The sequence below is a fragment of the Centroberyx affinis genome, unplaced genomic scaffold, assembly GCF_046629955.1.
Source record: "Centroberyx affinis isolate AG114_WGS23_722 - 3 ecotype Tasmania unplaced genomic scaffold, CSIRO-AGI_Caff_v1 ptg000561l_1, whole genome shotgun sequence".
Classification (NCBI taxonomy): Eukaryota; Metazoa; Chordata; class Actinopteri; order Beryciformes; family Berycidae; genus Centroberyx; species Centroberyx affinis.
The window spans coordinates 74,287-94,593 of NW_027279204.1; the positions used below are offsets into that span (position 1 = coordinate 74,287).

The 20,307-nt window shown below is 44.1% G+C and overlaps 1 protein-coding gene across 3 annotated transcripts in view; it reads right to left on the reverse strand.

The window, feature by feature from the left end:
- zswim8 (zinc finger, SWIM-type containing 8) overlaps positions 1-20,307 on the reverse strand; it is a 73,761-nt gene that overhangs the window by 8,902 nt on the left and 44,552 nt on the right. The window contains exons 9-22 of one of the 3 annotated variants that reach the window (XM_071518255.1): positions 19,688-19,863; positions 17,275-18,307; positions 16,972-17,235; positions 16,274-16,405; positions 14,869-15,048; positions 12,806-12,989; positions 10,705-10,803; positions 10,173-10,297; positions 8,463-8,793; positions 7,904-8,053; positions 7,049-7,271; positions 5,604-5,893; positions 4,750-4,973; positions 2,733-3,230 (exon numbers count right to left, since the gene is read on the reverse strand). In XM_071518255.1, coding sequence (XP_071374356.1) covers positions 2,733-3,230; positions 4,750-4,973; positions 5,604-5,893; positions 7,049-7,271; positions 7,904-8,053; positions 8,463-8,793; positions 10,173-10,297; positions 10,705-10,803; positions 12,806-12,989; positions 14,869-15,048; positions 16,274-16,405; positions 16,972-17,235; positions 17,275-18,307; positions 19,688-19,863 — 3,909 coding nt within the window. Of the gene's footprint in view, positions 1-2,732; positions 3,231-4,749; positions 4,974-5,603; positions 5,894-7,048; positions 7,272-7,903; positions 8,062-8,462; positions 8,794-10,172; positions 10,298-10,704; positions 10,804-12,805; positions 12,990-14,868; positions 15,049-16,273; positions 16,406-16,971; positions 18,308-19,687; positions 19,864-20,307 lie in introns of all 3 variants that reach the window. The other 2 variants (XM_071518254.1, XM_071518253.1) reach the window with 2 other exon arrangements.

Genomic DNA, 20,307 nt, shown 5'->3' on the forward strand with positions numbered 1-20,307 from the left:
GGCAAAAGGGGTGAATATAAAAATGAAGATTTGCCTATATATCTCTAAGGATGCTGCTATAAAAACTGTGCCTAACTGTGTGGGCCTCTCTGCCAGCAATCAAGCCGCTGTCAATCAATGTTCCCCCTGACATTTCCTCCTCGACTTTTTGACAGGCACACAGGCTAGACTGAGTTTGGCGTTTTGAAAATTGGATTTTCTGAAGTCAAACGCGTCAGGTTATGCATACTGATTTGCCTGGCAGCTATTCAGGTAGTTAGCCTAGTTTTCAAAGTCCTTGAAAGTGTAGTTTCAATGTCGACTTCACATTCCAGCCGCAGACATTCCCTCAGCCATGCCAAATGATTTCGCTTTTGCAAATAATGATCAATGCCAGTGGTTTTAAACATTTAGAAGTAATTAATCGAGAGAAAGGGGAAACCATTTGCTAAATGATGTTGAGATCATGTTCCAGAAGGCTGGAACTGCATCTGAGAGAAATATTCTACTGTCGTCTCTGATATTTCCACCGTCTTCCTCCGGGAATCAAACCCGGAGAATGAATACAGTCTGAGAGGGTTGTTCTCTCTTCTCTCTACTCCATCTTTTTCTGATTCTGAGTGAGAGGGTTTTTCATAATCTTCCCTGAATTTTAAAAACTGGATAAGGAAGCACTCCAAGAAACTATCCCGAAAGAACAGCTAAGGATCAGTGTTGTGTTAGCAAGCTGCCTTACTAAACACAACACTGATCCTTAGCTGTTCTTTTGGGACAGTTTCTTGGAGTGCTTCCTTATCCAGTTTTAGCAAGGCAGCGTGTATGTCTTATAGCGAGCAGTGGCAGTATCAGTCCACCAGCTAACATGAAGGCCTACTGAGCCCTGCACTTCTTCTCCAGCTTTGTATTCCACTGGCTGCAGCTGAAAGTGAGGAAGATCCATGTTGGATCTTATCACACTAACACTATAATCTGTTCCATTTTTCTTGCATCCTTCTCTCTCTCTAGGCTGAACTATATACCGGAACATAACAATATAGTAGAGTGGATCTATTCTTCTTGACAATACATTGGGTGAATGATATGGCTATCCTGATTATTCCTGGACTGCAGTAACTTCATCTACAGCAGTGGTTCTCAACCTTTTTCATATCAAGGACCCCTAATTTAGTCCACATTAGGGCCACGGACCCCCATTTGATGAGATTTTGTCTCTCGGACCCAAATCTGAGAATATTTTTTATTGTCAAATATGATTTTGTCCAGAATTCCATGACTACCTGTACTGTAGGTAGAGAGATAACAGTGAAACTATGATCAAAATAGTCATTCTAAAATGACAAAATAATGAAGTTTAACAATTCATCAATTTGCTGGGGACCCCCTGGAATGCCCTCAAGGACCCCTGGTGGTCCCCGGACCCCACGTTGAGAACCACTGATCTACAGCAACAGTTGATAATGCACACCTAGGTAGCTGCCTATATAGAATCTGTACCTGCTTCCTATTCCTCATGTCTTTCTCTCAAAGCTTTCTGTTACTTCTCCTCACTTTTCCTTGCTCTTCCAGCCCATTTTGTGTCTCTTTTCTTTCCCACAAACTCCTCCATCATTCATCTCTCAGTTGTCTTAACACTCAAATTCCTACCTCTGCTGTCCTCACTGTTTGTGTCCTCTCCACAAGAGTTTCCCCAACATAAAGCCCCAGACAAAAAGAAGGCTTTCGGGTAATACACCTTCTGGGGGCCATATTGTAGGTAACTCAATCTTGGGCAACTATAACACTAGCTTGTTAGCTAGCTAACTGTAGCATCTAATCTGCTAACCACCACTGCTTTGTTAACACATCTGATGTGCACATGAGCTAACGTATCTAATAGAAGCTAGTGTTAGTAGTGGCTAGTAGCAAGGTTATTATCGTTAACGAAAACTAACGAAATAACGAAAACTAGGTGTGAAAAAACATTTTCGTTAACTGAAATAAAAATAAAAACGAGGCTTTACAAAAAAACGATAACTAACTGAAACTGTATTGTGTGTTTACAAAACTAAAATAAACTAAAACTATAGAGATAATGTCTTTAGTTTTTGTCTTTGTCAATTTATTTCATACATGCGCCTAGTATTTTGAGTTTTTGAATCTCGCCCCTGACAAATACCCCATATTACAAAAAAAGACTAAAACTAACACTGAAACTAATAAAAACTAAACTAAAACCAAGCATTTTCAAAAAATAAAAACTAAACTGAACTAGCAAACCTGCTTTAAAAACTAATTAAAACTAAACCGAAATTGAAAACAAAAAGTCAAAATGAAATAAAAATAAAAACTAATGAAAACTGCAAAACTATAATAACCTTGGCTAGTAGTCACATGTTAACATAAACATAATTTGCCTTGCCAAATTAGTTTGCTGGCTAGTTAGCTAGCTAACAAAGCCAAAAACAACAGTCTGTTCAGGTTAACTGAGCTGACTCTAATTCTCCATTGGACCTTCATGCTGCCAGCTGTGATTGATGGGAGATTTGTGACGCAAACCAGCGTAAACACAAAGAAACAGGAATTATTGCACATGACTAGGACTGATGAGGCCCAAAAAATTATTGCAGAAAAACCCTTTTGACTGACACACCTCTCCAACCCCATTCTCACCTGAGCTATCACTCCTCTTCCATCTTGATGTTTTCATCATTACATAAAAGCGAAATATCACAAAATGAGTGAACATTATTCAAACTCACAAAAAGCATTCTGACCTGTGGGTAGGCGGCCCCGGACACAGGGAAGACCGTGGGTCGAGGGACGTGCTGCAAAGGGTGTCCCAGGTACTGGGGGGTGCAGACTGTGGGTAAGTGGGCCTGGATGGTCGTGTAGGGGTGCAGGCCCTGCCCGTGAGGGTGAGCCATGGCCTGACCGGGCAGGGCATGGGACTGGTAGATGGTGGAGCCCACAGAGATGACAGGCACAACCGCCGCTGCTGTAACTGAGGCTGTAACAGTGGCGACCCCAGGAGACTCCATGTTGGCCACGCTGTCAAGGACGCCACAGCCGGGCTCCGGGGGCCTCCTGCCCGAACCCCCGTTGGCCCCGCAGCGCCCAGATGCCTCCCGCTGCTGGCCCGAACCCCCACCCACTGACTGTTCATACAGCCAGTACCACTGGTGAGCCACCTCAAACAGCACCTCAGGATAAACACCTCCACCCTTGGCTGCTTCCTCTACCGCCATGCAGGCCTTCTCCAGCATCACATTGTCCTGGAGGAGAGGGCATGAGAGAGAGAGAGAGAGAGAGAGAGAGAGAGAGAGAGAGAGAGAGAGAAAAGGAATTGATGGGAATGGATTGTGTGAGAAGAGAAGACAACAGAGGGTAAATTCATTCACTATAATGAATAATGTATTGTCCTCATTATTTGTTCATATACCAGCAGGGTATCTGCAGGTTTCAGAAAGCTAAAGACTTTTTCATAATCCTGGAACTCAATTTAAGGCCGATTTGACAACCAAAATAAATAAACAAAAAGCTGGTAATACCCCACTGAGCAAAAGACGTGATTTCAATGTCGCGTCTATGCTTTAGCTCTCATATAGCCCAGGATCATTACGGCTATGTATAGACCTATTTTAGACCAAGCAGTAAATACATTATTACAATGAATAAACATCTGTAAAAACCAAAAATATGCACCAGAGAAGTCCTGTAGACTAGCCTACAAGATACTTATCTGAGCACAAGAAGTAATTTCAACATTGCGTCTATGCGTAGCTCTCATATAACCTAGGATAATTTTGTCTATGTATAGACATCTAATAAACTTTCACTTTTCAACCCCATTTAAACTTAATTTAGCCTAGACGGCTATGGCCATTTAAACGTGTTTTAAACTTCTAATGAACGTAAAATTGCTCAGTGGGACCAGTCTATTTCTGATTGAACATAGTTCTAAGACCATAAATGAAAAATATAAGAGAAAAGGACACCAGGAAATTAATGTTTAAGGACATGATTTCCAACAAGTAAGTGGAATCTTTTGTACACTACTACTGCTATTACTGCTACCTAGTAGAAATTATGAAGTTCATCACTCAGACTTTTGCATAAACTGTAAAGCTATTTAACTCTTTCAATTTTTACATTGTTTGTTCAAATTTCACCAAAATAACTGTATAGCATCTCGATACGTAGGCAAATAATTTTTCTGTAAGGATTGAAATTTCATCAAAAAATAAGCCTGGAGGAAATAAGCTAGCGCAGGAAAATGTCTGACTGTAAATGGTACTGTACACATCCACTGCAAGATCCCCCTTAATAAATGCCCAATCTTCATGAAAATATTACACAATTAAGCAGGCATGGTATAGATGAAGCATGTCAAATTTCAGAATTATATCTCAAAAAAATATTTTTTGACAAGATCACATACACAATACCGACGGATCAGTGTGGCCACAGCCTAAAGGTCACTGAATGTAAAGAATCTGTCAATGCCACCGTCTAACTTTTAGAGTTGAAACTTAAAATTTAAAAGTAAACCTGCATCATATGGCAAAAAAGTATAGACTTCTTATGACTGTATTTTAATGCCTTAAATTTAGGTAATTTAAGAGTTCGTTTTTTTTCAGGACCCGCAGATAACCTGATCAGGGACCTGGACCTAAAGCTAAACATTCAAAATCGCTCCTGACAGAAACACTGAAGAAACACACATTGAGCAGCATTTAACAACAGTTTTATAAATGATTCAGAACTAAATATCCAGTTTGAAACCACTCCTACCTGTTCTTTGCACTGCACCAGGGCTCTCTGGATCTCGTTGGGGTTAAGGGCGTGGGCATGGGGTAGGCAGCTCAGGGCCAGCTCTGCTGCCGCCCGAACCATGTTGGGGTCCCTCGCCCGCGACGCCCGGTCCGCCAGGGACGCCACCTCTGGAGGGGTGAGGTGACCGTCCCAACACTCCACCAGGATGTTGAGGGCAGCGCTGCCAATCTCCATGGCCTGGCCTGGAAAGAGGGCAAAAAGACATATGGGGAGGAAAGAAAAATGGGTGGGCAGGTGGGGGAGAAGAAAGGGGAAGAAACAAAGATAGAGATGGTGGAGGTTAAAGTGAGCAATGAGCATGGTGTTAATACAGAGATGTGATCAGGACTACACACAAAAAGCAGAGATTAATGGGAGACAAAACAGAAAACAGGAAGCTCTAACAGAGATGAGCAGGAGTATTACACCCCAAAACCCTGAAACAGGGTTCAGATCTCTGAAATATTTGGTGACCTGGGAACAGACAGTGGGATACAATCAGCTGGGCATATTCACTGAGGTTTTCAGTGTAATGGTTCCCCAATGATGTAATTAGGGACATTTCCCTCTTTGGCAAGATGTGAGCACATACACATACACATACCCATACACATACACAGGCTCATTGTACTCCCTTATCCTATGTCCTTGGGAATTTTGAGATGTGCTTTTTGAAACTCCAGTCTGTCATTGTTATTTTTATTTCTCTCCCCTCCCATACCAGGCCATAATGGATTTGGTTGGACATAATCAGTCAGGAGTTCTATCTCTCAACCATCTCTCTCTCTCTCTCTCTCTTCACCTCTGTCTTTCTCTCTCTCGCTTTCACTCACCAGTGATCCAGGACACATGGGAGGAGTAGGTCCTGGACAGCCAGTTGGGCGAGACAAAGTTGTGGAGGCCCAGAGCGTACAGGCCAATCTCGAAGGCACAGAGGTGCAGGTTGCGGTGGGGGCCCTGGTGGCCCCCGCTGGCTGAAGGCTGGGTGAAAATGGAGGTGGAGGAGTTCCCTCCGGCCTTGATCAGCACCGTCTTGGCCAGCTCAAAGTAGAAATGGGCCGCCGCTTCTGATGGCTGGTTCGGCACGTGGGGCGCGTGGCACTCGGGACGACGCCCTTTGTACCTGGACCAAGGGGAATTTACAACATGTTGATTATGATTCATCTGCATTGCATTCAGAACAAAGCAGTGTTCATTTTGACAAGAATTTAAAATTTAGTTTTAGTCTTAGTCGCTTACTGAAAATTGTAGTTGGTTTAAAGTCACATTTTAGTCTTTTTTTTTGTTTTGTTTTAGTCAAGATTTAGTCAGTGGAACTCAGTTTTAATTTTAGTCAGTTTTATTTTTAGTCTAATTTTAGTCAGTCTTAATTTTAGTCTAATTTTAGTCAATGTTTTAGTCATAATTTTCTCAGACAGTTTCATGATACTGTAATGGATTTTGCTGAAGGATATTTCTCCTGGCTGTAAAAACACCAATGAGAAGTAAGCAGACCTTGATCTATGTTTAGTCATCTAGGCTGAGAATGTGTGACTGACTTACTGTACTTCTTTCATATATCATATAAAAATGAATGCCTAAAGTTTGCTAGAAAAAGTGCAAAACAATGTTGCGGCCCGCCACAATATCAGCACTGACCGCCACAATATATTTATTTTCCACTATTTAATTGTAGAACTGTGTAGAGCATTGATTCACTCAGCCCCTAATTGCTCTGCGGGCTCTCTCTCTCGCTCTTTCTCTGTATCTCCCTCGCTCTCTCTCTCTATCGCTCACTCTCTCTCTCTCTCTGTATCTCGCTCTCTCTCTGTCGCTCACTCTCTCTGTCTCTCACTCTCTCTCTCTGTATCTCGCTCGCTCTCTCTGTCGCTCACTCTCTCTCTCTCTGTATCTCGCTCGCTCTCTGTCGCTCACTCTCTCTCTCTCTGTATCTCGCTCACTCTCTCTCTGTTGCTCGCTCTATCTCTCTCTGTATCTCGCTTGCTCTCTCTGTCGCTCACTCTCTCTCTTGCTCTCTCTCTCTGTATCTCGCTCGCTCTCTCTGTCGCTCACTCTCTCTGTCTCTTACTTTCTCTCTCTCTGTATCTATAGGCTATTCTTTCTTCAATATGATTTTTGTTGGTCGTCCCGATAACCAAACCAAAAGGAAGTTTGTTTTCACTCATCCCAGTAACTCTACCAAGAGGAAGCGTGTGTTTACTCATCCCAGTTACCTAACCATGTGGAAGTGTATTTCTACTCATCACAATAATCTAATCAAGAGGAAGTGTGCTTTTACCTGCTGGTGTCGGTGCTCTTGGCCCTGGCCCCGCCTCCTGCCCGTCGAGAGCCGCTGGACGAGGAGGAGCCCAGCGAGTCCGAGGAGGAGCTGCTGATGCTGTCGCTGTCCTGGCCCCGCCCCCAGGACGCCGCCGCCCAGCCGCCCCGGACCGGCCGCCGGCTGAGGGTGGGGGAGCTGTCCGAGGTCGTCTCCGGAGCGCTGCTGTCGATACTCGCCATGCCTGTCCAAACCGAACATTCGCGTCACATATTGTACCGGTTTGATGTGTGTTGACCTGAGTTTTCTCCTATTTTTTTTGAAGTTGTTTGGACTATAGTTTCTGATGATGTTCCAATACTGAACACATTATAGTTGCAGTTGAATGAACAGGGGTTTATAATGTTCCTATTTGATGAAGGAGCTAAAACAGTGCAAGACAGACTTTTTTTAGGAAGAGCATCCATATGAAGTGCATATTGCATTTTGTATTCTTCTTGCCCTTATACTTATCTGAATTTGATCTAGATCAGGGATAAAGCAGAGTGAGATGGTTACAGAGAGATGACAGTACAGAAACTGACACTGCCTTAATGAGCCCTACTTGCACTGCCAGGCCATTGAACCACAATCCTTATTTAAGTAGTTGTATTTGGCCCTACAGCATCTATTCTGTGTTAAACCTTTTGCTGCCTAATATGTATCCAGTCAGAGAACCAATATGCCCCAGGCCAAGAAATACCGCCGTTTCTAATAATTTGGGAGCCAAGTTGGTTTTCTGAAGAGGTGGAGGTGGTGGTAGAGTGAATTCTGCGTTTTTTTTCCAAACCCTTGACCAATATAGAAGACATTTTTTATGTCTGCCAAAGTGTTTACCGGTGTGTTTTTTCTTCTGGCGGACAGGTGAGCCCCAGCAGCGCCCGCTGTACCCGCCCCGCCCCCCCAGCGCCAGGCGGCTGGGCACCGTAGCCTCGGCCTTGAAGGGAGCCGTTTCGTTCTGCTGGTCACATGCTAACGGCTGCCCGTCTGACACCACAAAAGGAAGAGAGATGGGAGGTTTAGATCAGGACAGTGACAGGGGCAGTGGCCATCTGTTTAGATTTCTCATGGCATGGTGGTACAGGGTATCTGCAGGTTTCAGGAAGCCAAGTTTAAGACCTTTTTTAAAATGGTACATGAATTTGGATTTAAGACCAATTCTAAAACCAAAATGTGTGTTAAGTAAAGCAGATAGGATGTTCTGAATTAATCTATGAGTGGACATGCAGCGCAAAGAAACCTGACATTGCATGGTGCAAAAACATAAGATGTCTAATTAACTGGATTTAAGAATATTTTTTAAGGCTATTTTAAGACTTTCTCTGACTTTTTAAGGACCTGTGGATACCCTGTTGTATGGTGAGACATGCTACTGTGAGAGGAGGGAGTTCCTCACCCTGCTCTCTAGGCTCAGTGGCGCCCTCCCCTGCTGTGGTGTTGTTCTGCACCGGGTTTAGCCCGGCCTGCTGTCCCGCCCCTCCGCCGGCCAGCGCCACCGCAGACGAAGAGCTGGAGGAAGACGAGGCCACGGCGGTCGCGGAGGAAGAAGAAGGGGGCGGGTGTTTGGAGACCCCCCCGGTGGCCCCGCCCACCCCGCCGTGGCTGGCGGTGGTGGCGTGTTTGGACGGGCTGCGCTGGCTGCCGGCCGCCGGCTTACTAGAGTAGAAGGAGCTGAGAGTCTGAGGCTTGTGGGTCTGACTCTCCCTGTCCAACAACTTATCCAGGATCTAAGGATGGGAAGAGGGAGAGGGAGAGGGAGAGGGAGAGGGAGAGGGAGAGGGAGAGGGAGACAGGGACAGAGCGAGACAGAGGGGGAGAGAGAGTATGAGACAAAGGGGCAGAAGAGAGCCAACTACGGGTGAGAAGTTACAGGTAAGATTCCTGGGTCAAGCACACTCACAAGAGACTCTGTGGAGGCATATTTCATTCGGTAACTTGTTCACAGCACGCATTTGTTTGGATCGGGGCAGCAGAAAAGTAGAAAACCGTAGAGGTAAGTGAATTTCGTGTTTTCAAAAATGTCTGGAAATTGGAGGACTCAGAGACAAAGGAGCTCCTCATCTGCCGTTTTTTCTAAAACGAGTGACGTCACATACCTGAAACACGACTTCCAGCTTCGCTTCACCTATCCAGGACTGTTATGTCATGTTTAAACGCATTCTACATGGAAATTTGACGGAGAGTAGCTAAAAGTGTAAATAGGGGAAAATCTATGTGTGAAAGGGGCTTGAGAGAGGTGGTTGCAAAGTGCTTCCAAGTGAACCCTAAAGTGGATTGTTTTAAAGCTGCAGTAAGTGATGTCAGACCTTACAACCAATTCTGAACCTAATATGTGCTATGTGGAGATTTCATTGAGACATAATGATATTAACCAATATCCATACACATGGGCCATGTTGCTGTTTTCACCTCTTTTCTAAAGCATGTTGTCAAATTCAAGCTCCTCTTGGGCCCTCCAGTAGGCGTAAACTAGCACCTCCCTCACTGTTTAAAAGCGGCCCTCACCCCTCCCGTTTCTGAAAATGTTCTCGTAATGGCGGAATCGATTAAGCGAGCAAGTAAACTAGTAAACTTGCTACCTGCCTCTTCACTTGCAACTGCTTGGCACACATAACCTTACAAAAATCACACATTTACAGGGGAAGCGATGGTGCCGGCTGTCGTACAAATAGATTTGGAGGAGCAAATCCAGACACTCTAGACCCTGACAGTATGATGGCTTGGATGAGGACGAAAGACTGTCACCACGTGGTCATTTAAAAAAAATTGTAATATGATTCATAAGGTAATTAAACATTAATAGAAGAGACACTGCCACCTGCTCATGTTTGCAGATTCATCGAGCAGAACCACACTTACTGCATGTTCTCAATGAACCCGCAAGCAGAAACAGGTGGCAGCGTCTCTTTGCTTGTTTTCTATGGCTTTCTGAAAAATAATAAACATTTTTAAATGGCCGGTGTTCCCCTTCAAGACCACATTTGCCATAAACCTTGCTTCCTGTCCCCCCTCCCTTCCTGGTGTCTTTGTCCGGATGAACACATTAGAAGTGATTTTTCCATCGGCCATTGACAGCCCCATACATAGTTGGTGTAAGCCCAGTTACCTTCTTGAGCTTGCTCTGGTCGTCCTTATATGTGATCATTAGAGCCAGAGCTAGGTCGCCCTTCTCCCTCCTGGTTCCTTCACATAGCAGAGGATGCTCTGCCTCGCTCACCGTTGTCTTCATACCTACAGACACATCGGGGACGGAGACAAGATAGAGGGATGTGGATGGAAATGGTGAGGGACAGGATAGACATAGATAGGATCGAGAGAGGGAGGAAAGTAAAAAGAAAGACAGCAGGAGGAGTGACAGAGGAAGGTCACAGGAAAGAGTAGCGGAATGAAAGAGAAAGGAAGGGGGAAGTATAGATAAGAGAAAGGATAGCAAAGAAACAAGGATGAAGGGAGAGAAGAGGAGAGAGAGGGGACAGGTTGTGAGAAGCCAAAGCAGAAAGGAAACGAGGAAGAAGCAGAAAATAGGGCAGAGACAGAAAGGGATATGGGAAAAAGGGGGTTAAAGAGGAAAAGGTGAGGGGAAAAAACAGCAGCTCCACCACTAATTGACAGACACATATTCTCATTAATATTGTTACCGAGTGCAGCGACAGCAGCTTCAAAGCCGAGCTCCTCGTCGCCGGGCATCTCGTTGTTGCGGTTGCGGCTCGGCGGACGTGAACCCGTGGGAGACACGACTGCACAAACAATATGGAGAAAAGTGGGAGGGATAAATGTCAATACCTGGAGGTCCCATTCGGATTTTTCTTGGTTTAGGTATTAAGAGGCAGAAATATTGACGCACGGAGACAAAACGTATCGATTGAATATTGATGCAAAGAGACTTTCCCCCAACTGAGCTGCGGGGCTTGTTGCCTGGCTGCTGTCTCACCGAGAGAAAGCTGCTTCAAATGCAACCGCCCATTGACTGATGACTGTGAACTACAGTACATGCTTACCAGAAACTGAAATAATAAAATAGTTTAATGTTCTATGTATATTTCAGCTTAATACATTCATTTCAATAACCTTAACTCCGACAAAAGTTGAATTTAATTTGGAAACAGCAACCATCTGTTAGTCGCGTATGTTGTTGAATTCCTCAACTATCTGATACTGAGGCAGTGAGATCAGTGAGGCAACCTTTCCCCTAGTCAATGCATTTCCAACTGGAGTTGTCTTCCACAGTCTGTTCTTTTCTCTACGTCAGTATAATCCTTGTGATGATCCTGGTCGTCGGGACCCGGAACCCTACTGATTTTCATTCTAGCCATCTAATGAGGGACTATTTCACACCTGCTTTCAACTGCCTCGTGACAGAAAAGCAGCACGGACCAGAATAGAAAACCACTGCGCTATGTGGAGACACTGTCGGCCAGAGGAAATGTAGAATTGACAAAGTAGCAGTGGGTTTGTTGTACGTAAAATATCAAGGTGGGTCAAAGATCAGCCAAAATATCTCAGATGAATTTCTATCCTTACCTCTCCAGCCCATGCTGTTGTACGGGTAAATCCTACAAATTGGTTGTTGCACTTCAAGCTGTTGACAAGACCCTTACTGACTGACAGTCAGTAAATCAACAGGAGAATAATTTCATGTTCCTCACAGTACAGCTTGAGTTGTTTATGGGAAAAGAAGCAAAACTAGACAACTGTGTTCACTTACCCATAGTTACCCATGATACGCAAATGTTACGCATGCAGTGCTGTTTAGGCGTCACTGTGGGTAAGGACAAGGTAATTAATCCATAACCCATGACAGCCCATGATATATTGAAAATAAGACACACACCCCCCCCGTGGGAAACACTGTAAGATGATCTGGACCCAGCTAATAAATATATTTAATTGTTGTGTACTGGTAATACACAACATGAAAGCCTGATAAATATAATATGTTCAGAGTTTCAAGTTTTCTCAGAGCATGAAAAACTTTCTCTGTCTGTGCCCTGCACAACTATAATGGCTACTGAGTTCGTCTATTCCTTGAAAACAATCCACTGTTGCTCAGGAGCAGCTTGTGTCCACCACCTAGTGGTGAAAGTCAGTATTACTGCTGTGAGCTGGTATTCAGCTATACTGTATATCAAATTGGTTTTACATTTTTTACACCGGCCCAACCCTATCCCAGGCCGTTTGGTAGTCCTGCTGTAGACTCTGCTGTAGATCTCATTTTATTTCCCTGGCCAACTTTACTTTGGTACATTCTGCCTTACATATGCAGGGCTGACAACAAAAGACTGATTGCGTTGTGCAAAAATTAGTGACCGAGTCGACCTAACAACCTAGCAGATGAGCATTATGCTGCCTTCAAGGTGCTGATGGAAATTTTGCACGCATGAACGATATAAACAAGGGGGTAAATATAAACCAAGAAGAACCAGGTGCTCAGACGAAGCATGCAAACTGTGCCACTGGGGGTGTGTGTGCCTGTGGCATCCTGGTGGCTCAGTGGTCTAAGATGAATGAAAGGCACCAGGCGCAGCACCACAACTACCAACTGATACCACAGGAAACACTGACAATCTACAACTTGTTTCATCTACTGTACAGACTGATGTACAACTGGGATTAGCGCTGGTGGAGCTCACCACAAATCAGTTTTGCAGGTACTTTTAGAGTTTCGAAATGTGAATGGGTTACAATGTCACCTTTCAACACTTACAAAAGCAGCTCCAACCATCTCCTTTTGGTGCTTACCTGGGGTACACAACACGTCAAAGATGAAGCTGGCCAACATGAGAGGCAAGACCGGTCGGTAGTCGCAGAAGTTGCCGTCTCGGAGCTGCTCGGCTCGCTCTCTGATGGCCGTCATCTCCACCAGGCCCAAAGGAATCTTCTTCAGCAGAGCCACCACCTCCGACTCCTGGTAGGCCAGCTTCACCTGATGGACCAACACACAGACTCAGTATGTACACATTAATATGCTCACATAGCACTGTATATACTCACAGAGATTGATGCCATTCAGGTATTTTGCCATTGAGATGATGTCAAACACCTGCTTTGAGTTCTCTGCACTGTGTGATTTAGTGTTGATTTACTTTTCATGAAACTTCAAAATGGTCACAGTTCATCAGGGACTTGAACTCACAACCTTGTGATCCAAAGACCTGAGCTTGACCACATAGGTGATAGTCCAACCCATATTGAAAGCCTCAGAAAGAATATTATAACTGTATTAGTGCCCACCATTAATTAATTTACACATGGCTTTACAGACATCATCTTGACAGTCCAGAAATCATTTATCTTTAGTTTGCTGAAGTCTTTAGTTTTGATCAAACTATGTTGAACATATCTATTTACATTGTCAATTTATCAAACTATTTTCAGCTGCACATTTCCATCTACCATACTCTCAGTTTTCAAGATATCATTACAATTATTGTTTATTAATAAAGGTATGATGATTTCAAAAATCATAATTTTTCCTGTAACGTACGGTTTAGGAGGACAACGCTGTGGGATCACAGTCAGTTTTTGTTATACACAGAGGGGGGTGACGTCAGAATCAGGGGTAGGTACAAGTGTACGATGATTTATCTCACTTCAGCCGACATGTCCTGAACATTTCAGCTCTCTAAGACATACAGCTGATTTTTAATGGAGTTTTGAAGTTGTGACTTTAATATCTATGAAGTTTCATCAATGACCAAATTTCATGGATCTACTTGGACATCATCCTGGAACGTGTTCAAAGTTTCATAAAAATATATGCAGCCAATTTTATGAGACATTAACTTTTTGCCAAGCACTACGTGCTTGGACCCCTAATGAACCCCTAATAAAGAAACAAAGCTGGCAAAAGCTATTTCTGATTGAACATTGATAATGAAAAGTCGTGAAACTATAAATGAGTAGATTCCACACTAAAAGGTTATGTGTGCACAAAAGACTCATACGGACAAAAATAATCAGATTTATAAAACTGTGTAGGCACACCGGCATGCAATTCCCCCTTTATAAATCCCAATAATCTTGAAATGGTACGCAAGTGCATGAGACTCATACCCCGCCCCCTTAACTCCCACAATTAACTATAGATGGTTAATGAAACACCCTTAATGAATACTGATATGTATGTAAATGTGCTTGTCATTCCATTCTCATTCATTTTCAGGCAGAAAATAGAAATTTCCATTAGAGGAAGATGAGACTGCTGCGGCTGATCCAGGTATCCTAAATGTGCCTTTTGTTTTTGGAAATTTCTGATTTGACACAAAAAAGTCAAATAAAATAACAGACTAGACAAGTTTTTAATCAAATTTTCTATGACTTGGGGTATCAGACAGTGGTGCGACCAGTGGTGAAGAGGAGGCTGAAGAGGATGTCTGTTGCTAAATACCTTGAATTTGTGGCAATTGGTTGGGACAAATTGATGCTAATTCACACCATATGAGCCTATGAAGAAATGTAGATGCTGTTTGGACAGACGATAGGCTTTCAAACTAAAGCAACAAAGACACTATTTAGTTGTAGATGGGCTTCTGACATGACATATTATTACAAGAGGGCTTTATAATTTGATGTGGAGTTGGCCTGGTGTAAGAGTGTAAAGACCGTTTTTACTTTTTTTTACGGCTTTGTGCAGACGCAATGTTTTATAAAGGAGGCCCCAGGAACTTAAATACTAAAAAATTACTTAAACTTGTAAACTTGAAATGAAAATGAAAAAATTATGACCTCTAAAAGTCACACAAAGACTATGCTACAGAGTGTGTGTGTGTGTGTGTGTGTGTGTGTGTGTGTGTGTGTGTAACCTCGAGGGCCTTGGTGGATGCCGGTGGTCTCTGGAGTTCCAGGGAGAACATGCCAGTGCTGAAGGCCAGGTTGTGGAGCTCCAGTCGTTCGCTGAGGACGGTGAGGAGGAAGGCAGCTTTAGACAGTGTGTTGGTGGCTACCTGGGTCTGACGGCTGGTCGACACCTTGCTCTTCTTACCCTGAACACAACAACACAGGACAATCATCAACAACAATCAAGAACAGGAAACAAAACTCTACATTTGACAAGTGAATTTACACTTTCACCTGCAAAATTCATTTCTCATCAGCCAGGTTTTTAGAAAAGGAAAGATTTGATTTCATGCAGGTTGCTGATCTACAAAAGTGGCATGTAGAAATAACAAATTTATCAGCCACAACCATAATTTACAAGCAACAGTCTGGTGCCTATTTAAAGCCTGTATTAAAATAATTTAGAGGCTTTCCTTCTTGAAGAAAGGTCCAATATCCCACTACACAGTTCAGGAATGCAGTATGACAGCAGGAGAAGACAAATTGAAGCTGTTCTAAAGGTAAAGAGTGGCCCTACTCATTATTACATGGCTTTGTTGAATACTCATTCTGTTATTTCTGAATAACCTTTGGAAGAAATAAAATGAATACTGTTTTTTTTTTTATATGATCTTATATGTTCTTTTGTTCTTTGTTCTCAGAATGTCTTTTTTTCTCTACATACCATGGTGAGGTAATCAGTGCATGTATGCATGCACGTGTGCTATATATGGTTATGAAATGATTTTGAGTGTTCTTATAGGTGAATAATAGTTTATGCTATTCATACGTGTGTTTCCGTGTGTCCCATATTAGGTGGGTTTGTCTTTGAGCCAAGAAATCTGAACTGTGGGTTTGGCTTTATGCCGAGATTTATGTTTTTGTTTACTCTAGTGTATAAAAGCGAGTGTATTGAGTTTCACTTCTTTGTCACTTCTTTGTTATAGGCTTATCTGTAACACTGAACTGAACCATGCATGTCTGAATAAAGAATCCATGGAAGACTCTTGAACCTTTGCTCATTCATTTTGACCCACAAGGGTGAAGCTTATTTTTCCCTACACCTTAGGTTCAAATAAAACAATTTTAAATCAGTATCAGTTGACTATGTGGTCTCTGCTTCACCATCGGGGCTTCTTTTGCAATAATGACCAGCTTGCCTTACCTAGCTGCTTAATATTCATACACTACATGGTTAAAAGTATGCAGACACCCCTTCTAAATTGGTGGACTAGTACCGACGTGATTCGGTCAGTACCCAGCCCTGAGCCTGATCAACCTGAGGAGTTTGGATGAATGAGATAGAAGGAGACAGTACAATAGAAGGAGAAGAAAGAAGACATCAGACAGAGGAATGTGTTCACGGCTGATGTGACCTCCTACAGTATCTACCTTGGTCTGTGGTTGCTCCACTTTGAGGTCTGGGGGGTTGGCCAGCAGGTCCCCGGCCAACTCCACCGCCAGCCGGCATGCCTCATTGCTGTAGCCATGTGCATGAAGGGCCTCTGCACATGCAAACAGCACCTACACACACACACACACACACACAGAAACAGTATTCAGGTAAGTAAGAATTGCATTTAGGCATTTCACATCTGTTGAGTGTGGAGAGGGGTTTCAGTCCAATCTCAGAGCATAAAACACTGTCATTTATAACACACAAGACACAGCACTAGTGGACGCAAGATGAGCAAGATAGTCTATACTCCAGTGGCAACAACATCTTCTGCACCACTGGTATGAAAACTCACACATTCTGCACCCTCATCCACGCTCCTTTACTACTCTATTTTTCAATTTCAAAGCTCTCTTTTTTTACAATTTATTAGCATCTCATTAAGCATTTCTGAGGAATGTTTCCTACCACTTACATTTACAAGGTTGTTGTTTTCTGACCACCAAAAGGAAAATGTTTAACATTGAAATCCCAAAAATAACATGAACATTTTATTTTTTCCCCTTATGGGGCAACTGAATGCATTTCAACAGCCTTGTTTTGACTCCTTAAGACATCTGTTTTTGAGTCTTTACATCTCTTCCACTTAACACTGCAAAGCACCAAAGCACTTTTAAAAAGCTTCCTTCCTTACCTCCATGCGTCCCTCCTGCTCCAGAGGTTTGATCCCTGCAAAAATGTCTGGTTCCTCCTCATGGTGGTTGTCAGCCGGTTGTCTGTCTGCACCCTCCTCTGAGGCAGCACTAAGGTAGTAGGCCTGGTAGTCGTCCTCCCCGAGAGGCTCTACTCCTGCAGCCCCGGCTGCTGCTTCTGGGCCTTGCTTAGCTTGACCAGCCAAAGCTGCCGCCCCGCTTCCTGTTGCTGCCCCAGACGCTGCCTCTCTGGCACCCTGTGGTGGCTTGCCAGAGGTCAGAGGTGTGGCTAATCCAGCAGCGGCTGTAGAGGCAGAGGGCCGAGCGTTGCCAGCAGGACCTACCTCCTCATCTCCATTCTGTTCAATCTCCACCTCCAGCTCTGCTTCCTTCTCTGCGGCACTGGGCATGTCCATAACAACCAGCACCGTCTCTTTGGAAGGGAAGCAAGGTGGCGGGGGCTCGGAAGCAGGGATGGCAGCTGAGGCATGGGAGACCCGCTTCGTCTCGAACATCTTTGACGTGCTCCCTCCGCCACCGCTGTACTTGCGTGAGTCTCGGAGCAGTGGGCTAGGGGAGGGCAGCATCTCTGGCGGTGGGGGCATGAAGTCAAAAGTGTTGCTGGCCTCAGCGCCCAGCGCCAGACTGGAGCCATCATCCAGGCTGAGTTCAGCCAGATCCGGCTCCAGGGAGCTGTCCTCACTGCTGGTTCGCCGCTTGGCACTGGCATGCTTACCACTTCCCAACCCTCCTCCACCTCCCCCTGAACCACCTATAGATGCCCCCTTACCACCTCCCTGTGTCAATTTAGTCTTACTTCCTGAAGAGGGGCCGGGCCCTTTGTACATGCACTTCCCTCCTCCGTCCTCCAAGGACAGAGAGACACTCCCTCCCAGACGAACCAGTACCCCCCCACCTCCGCCCGCCGTCAGACCCTTCCTCTTGCTCACAATGGTCTCCTTGGGTCGCACCGCCACCTCCTGTTGCGGTGAGTGACCACTACCTCTTCCTTTATAATCTATACCACCTCCACTTTCAGCTCTCCCCACTCCTACTCCCCCTGGTTCAGGAGGGTCACCGCCTCCTCCTAAAGAGGCTTTGGCTCCCCTCTGCTGCTGCACTGCCCTGGCCCAGCAGAAGGTGGCGCTCTTCTTATCAGCGCTGCAGTAGGTGATGCCGGGCAGCGGGTAGGCCACCTCCCAGTTGAAGTAGCAGGACTCCACAGCGGGCTTGAACCCCTGGAAAAGCTTGTCCAGGGACTTACGGTGCTGACCCCGCTTGACAATCTCGATAACCTTAAGGTGCCATTGCTTCAGCTGGGCTGCCAGTTCCAGACGCCTGAGAGAGAGGCACAACAGTCCTCACTTTTAACTCTTGAGTCATTATTTAATATTTACTCCTATCTTAAAGAGTAACTAAACACCAAACCCAAATCTGTGTAAAAGCCTGACATTTAATGGTAAAAAGCATGCCACTGAAATTACCATCTGTTATTGGTCGATCTTTGGTGCCAGGTGATGTCACCACCTGTCGTACTCTATCGAAGGTGACATGCTTTTTACCTTTAGAGGTCAGGCTTTACACAGATTTGGGTTTGGTTTTTAAATTACTCTTTAAAGACATAAGAGCAGTGAGTTCAACAAGATCTGGCACTTAAGTTCATTTGATGTGGTTCTATTCTGGCCATGTAACCTCTATCTGCAAGTCTGAATGTGGATAGTTAATGATGCACATTTACATTTGAATCAACTGCTCCTATATTGGAGAACTGAGCACACACTGCTACCCGAACCTCACTGCATCATATTACAACCTCTTTTCTTTCTGTTTATGTGTGTATAGTGTGTCAATTTCAGTGCATGTGCACGTGTGTGTGTGCAGCAGCATGAGTCAGACTCTCTGTAATAAACTCTTCTCCCCTCAGTGTTAACTACATTAGTCTGCCAGCTTCATTGATCTTAACCTGCCTAAGTGTGAAAACACAAACCAAGGACAGCCTGCTTACAGTGTTACAACTGCATTAAACAGATAAAGAGCCATAAAACCACACCACATTGAAGCAAGACAAAAATACAGTACAGACCACCCCACCCTGGATCTCAGTCTTAGAAAATTCACTTTCATCACATTACTGCTGAGGAGAAATCATTGCACTGACCCCACTCCCCTGCCTCTTTTTCATGTGATGAAAATATTTGTATCAAATTAAATATCCTCCTTGCTGCTTATATTAACACTGGCAAGATCTGGTTATATGATTGATCAATCTGATCTTTTTCCATGAAATTTCCTATTACATTTTATGTGCATCATTGTAGAGTGTCTTAGTAGTGAACTAGTGTGATTTAGTAGGACATTTTTTTCCTGTATCATCTTTACTGAAGAATCGGAAAAACTAACAAAATGCTAAGGTCTCACACGGTCTCCTTATGAGAACAATACAATGACAGAAAAAAAAAGTTTCTAAAGTGTTTTTCATTGGCGTTTCGGCAGAATAATATTTATCAGGATACTGAAAACCATCTGACGCAATCAATGTGTGAAACAAGTCGGGAAATACATCCTGCTATATACATGTAGAGTGACCCATTTGTAAAATTCCCTGATATTTCCTGACTTCCCCAGAGAATTTATCGAATTTCATGACTTTCCCCTCCAAATTCCCTGATAGTTGAGGAATTCCATGAGCAGCGTACAGCCGGGTATTACTGGTCTGACCTTTGAGGACTCATGGTGGGATCCAGCACCGCCAGTCTCCACAGGACCACCATCTCATCGCACATGCTGGCACAGGCATGAGCCGCCACCTCCGATTGGCCGTTGCTCCGCCCGGTGTGGCCGCTAGCGCTGCTGTGGGACGCTGACGTACGAACGCTGTACCACCAGCCGATGATCTGAACAAACACAACCAACAAACACCAAGTTAGACAACTGAAGTCCGTGTGTGTGTGTGTGTGTGTGTGTACCAGTTTAAAGTCCACTTACCAAGCCAAAAAGTTCTGACAAGTTCAGAAAATGGCTCATTAGGACATTAGTCAAGTTGAAGTCATATACTGTATTCAATACAACAAAAAAAATCCCCCTCTACCCAGTCTGTTCCCTCCCTCGACCTGAGATTTTGGAGTGGTTGATTACGGGGCCTGGGACAGCCACAGAGACCAGATTTTTTTTTTCTCAGAGCATTTGATTTATTTACAGCTGTCAGGATGTAAAGAGAATTTCACCAAACATTACCAAAATTGTTCTAAAAAAAATTGCCAGCCCCAGCTTTAATGTAAGAGTTATTAGTCCGATGCCCACATTGAACATGCTTGACTTAGGACCAAATGACTCGCAGC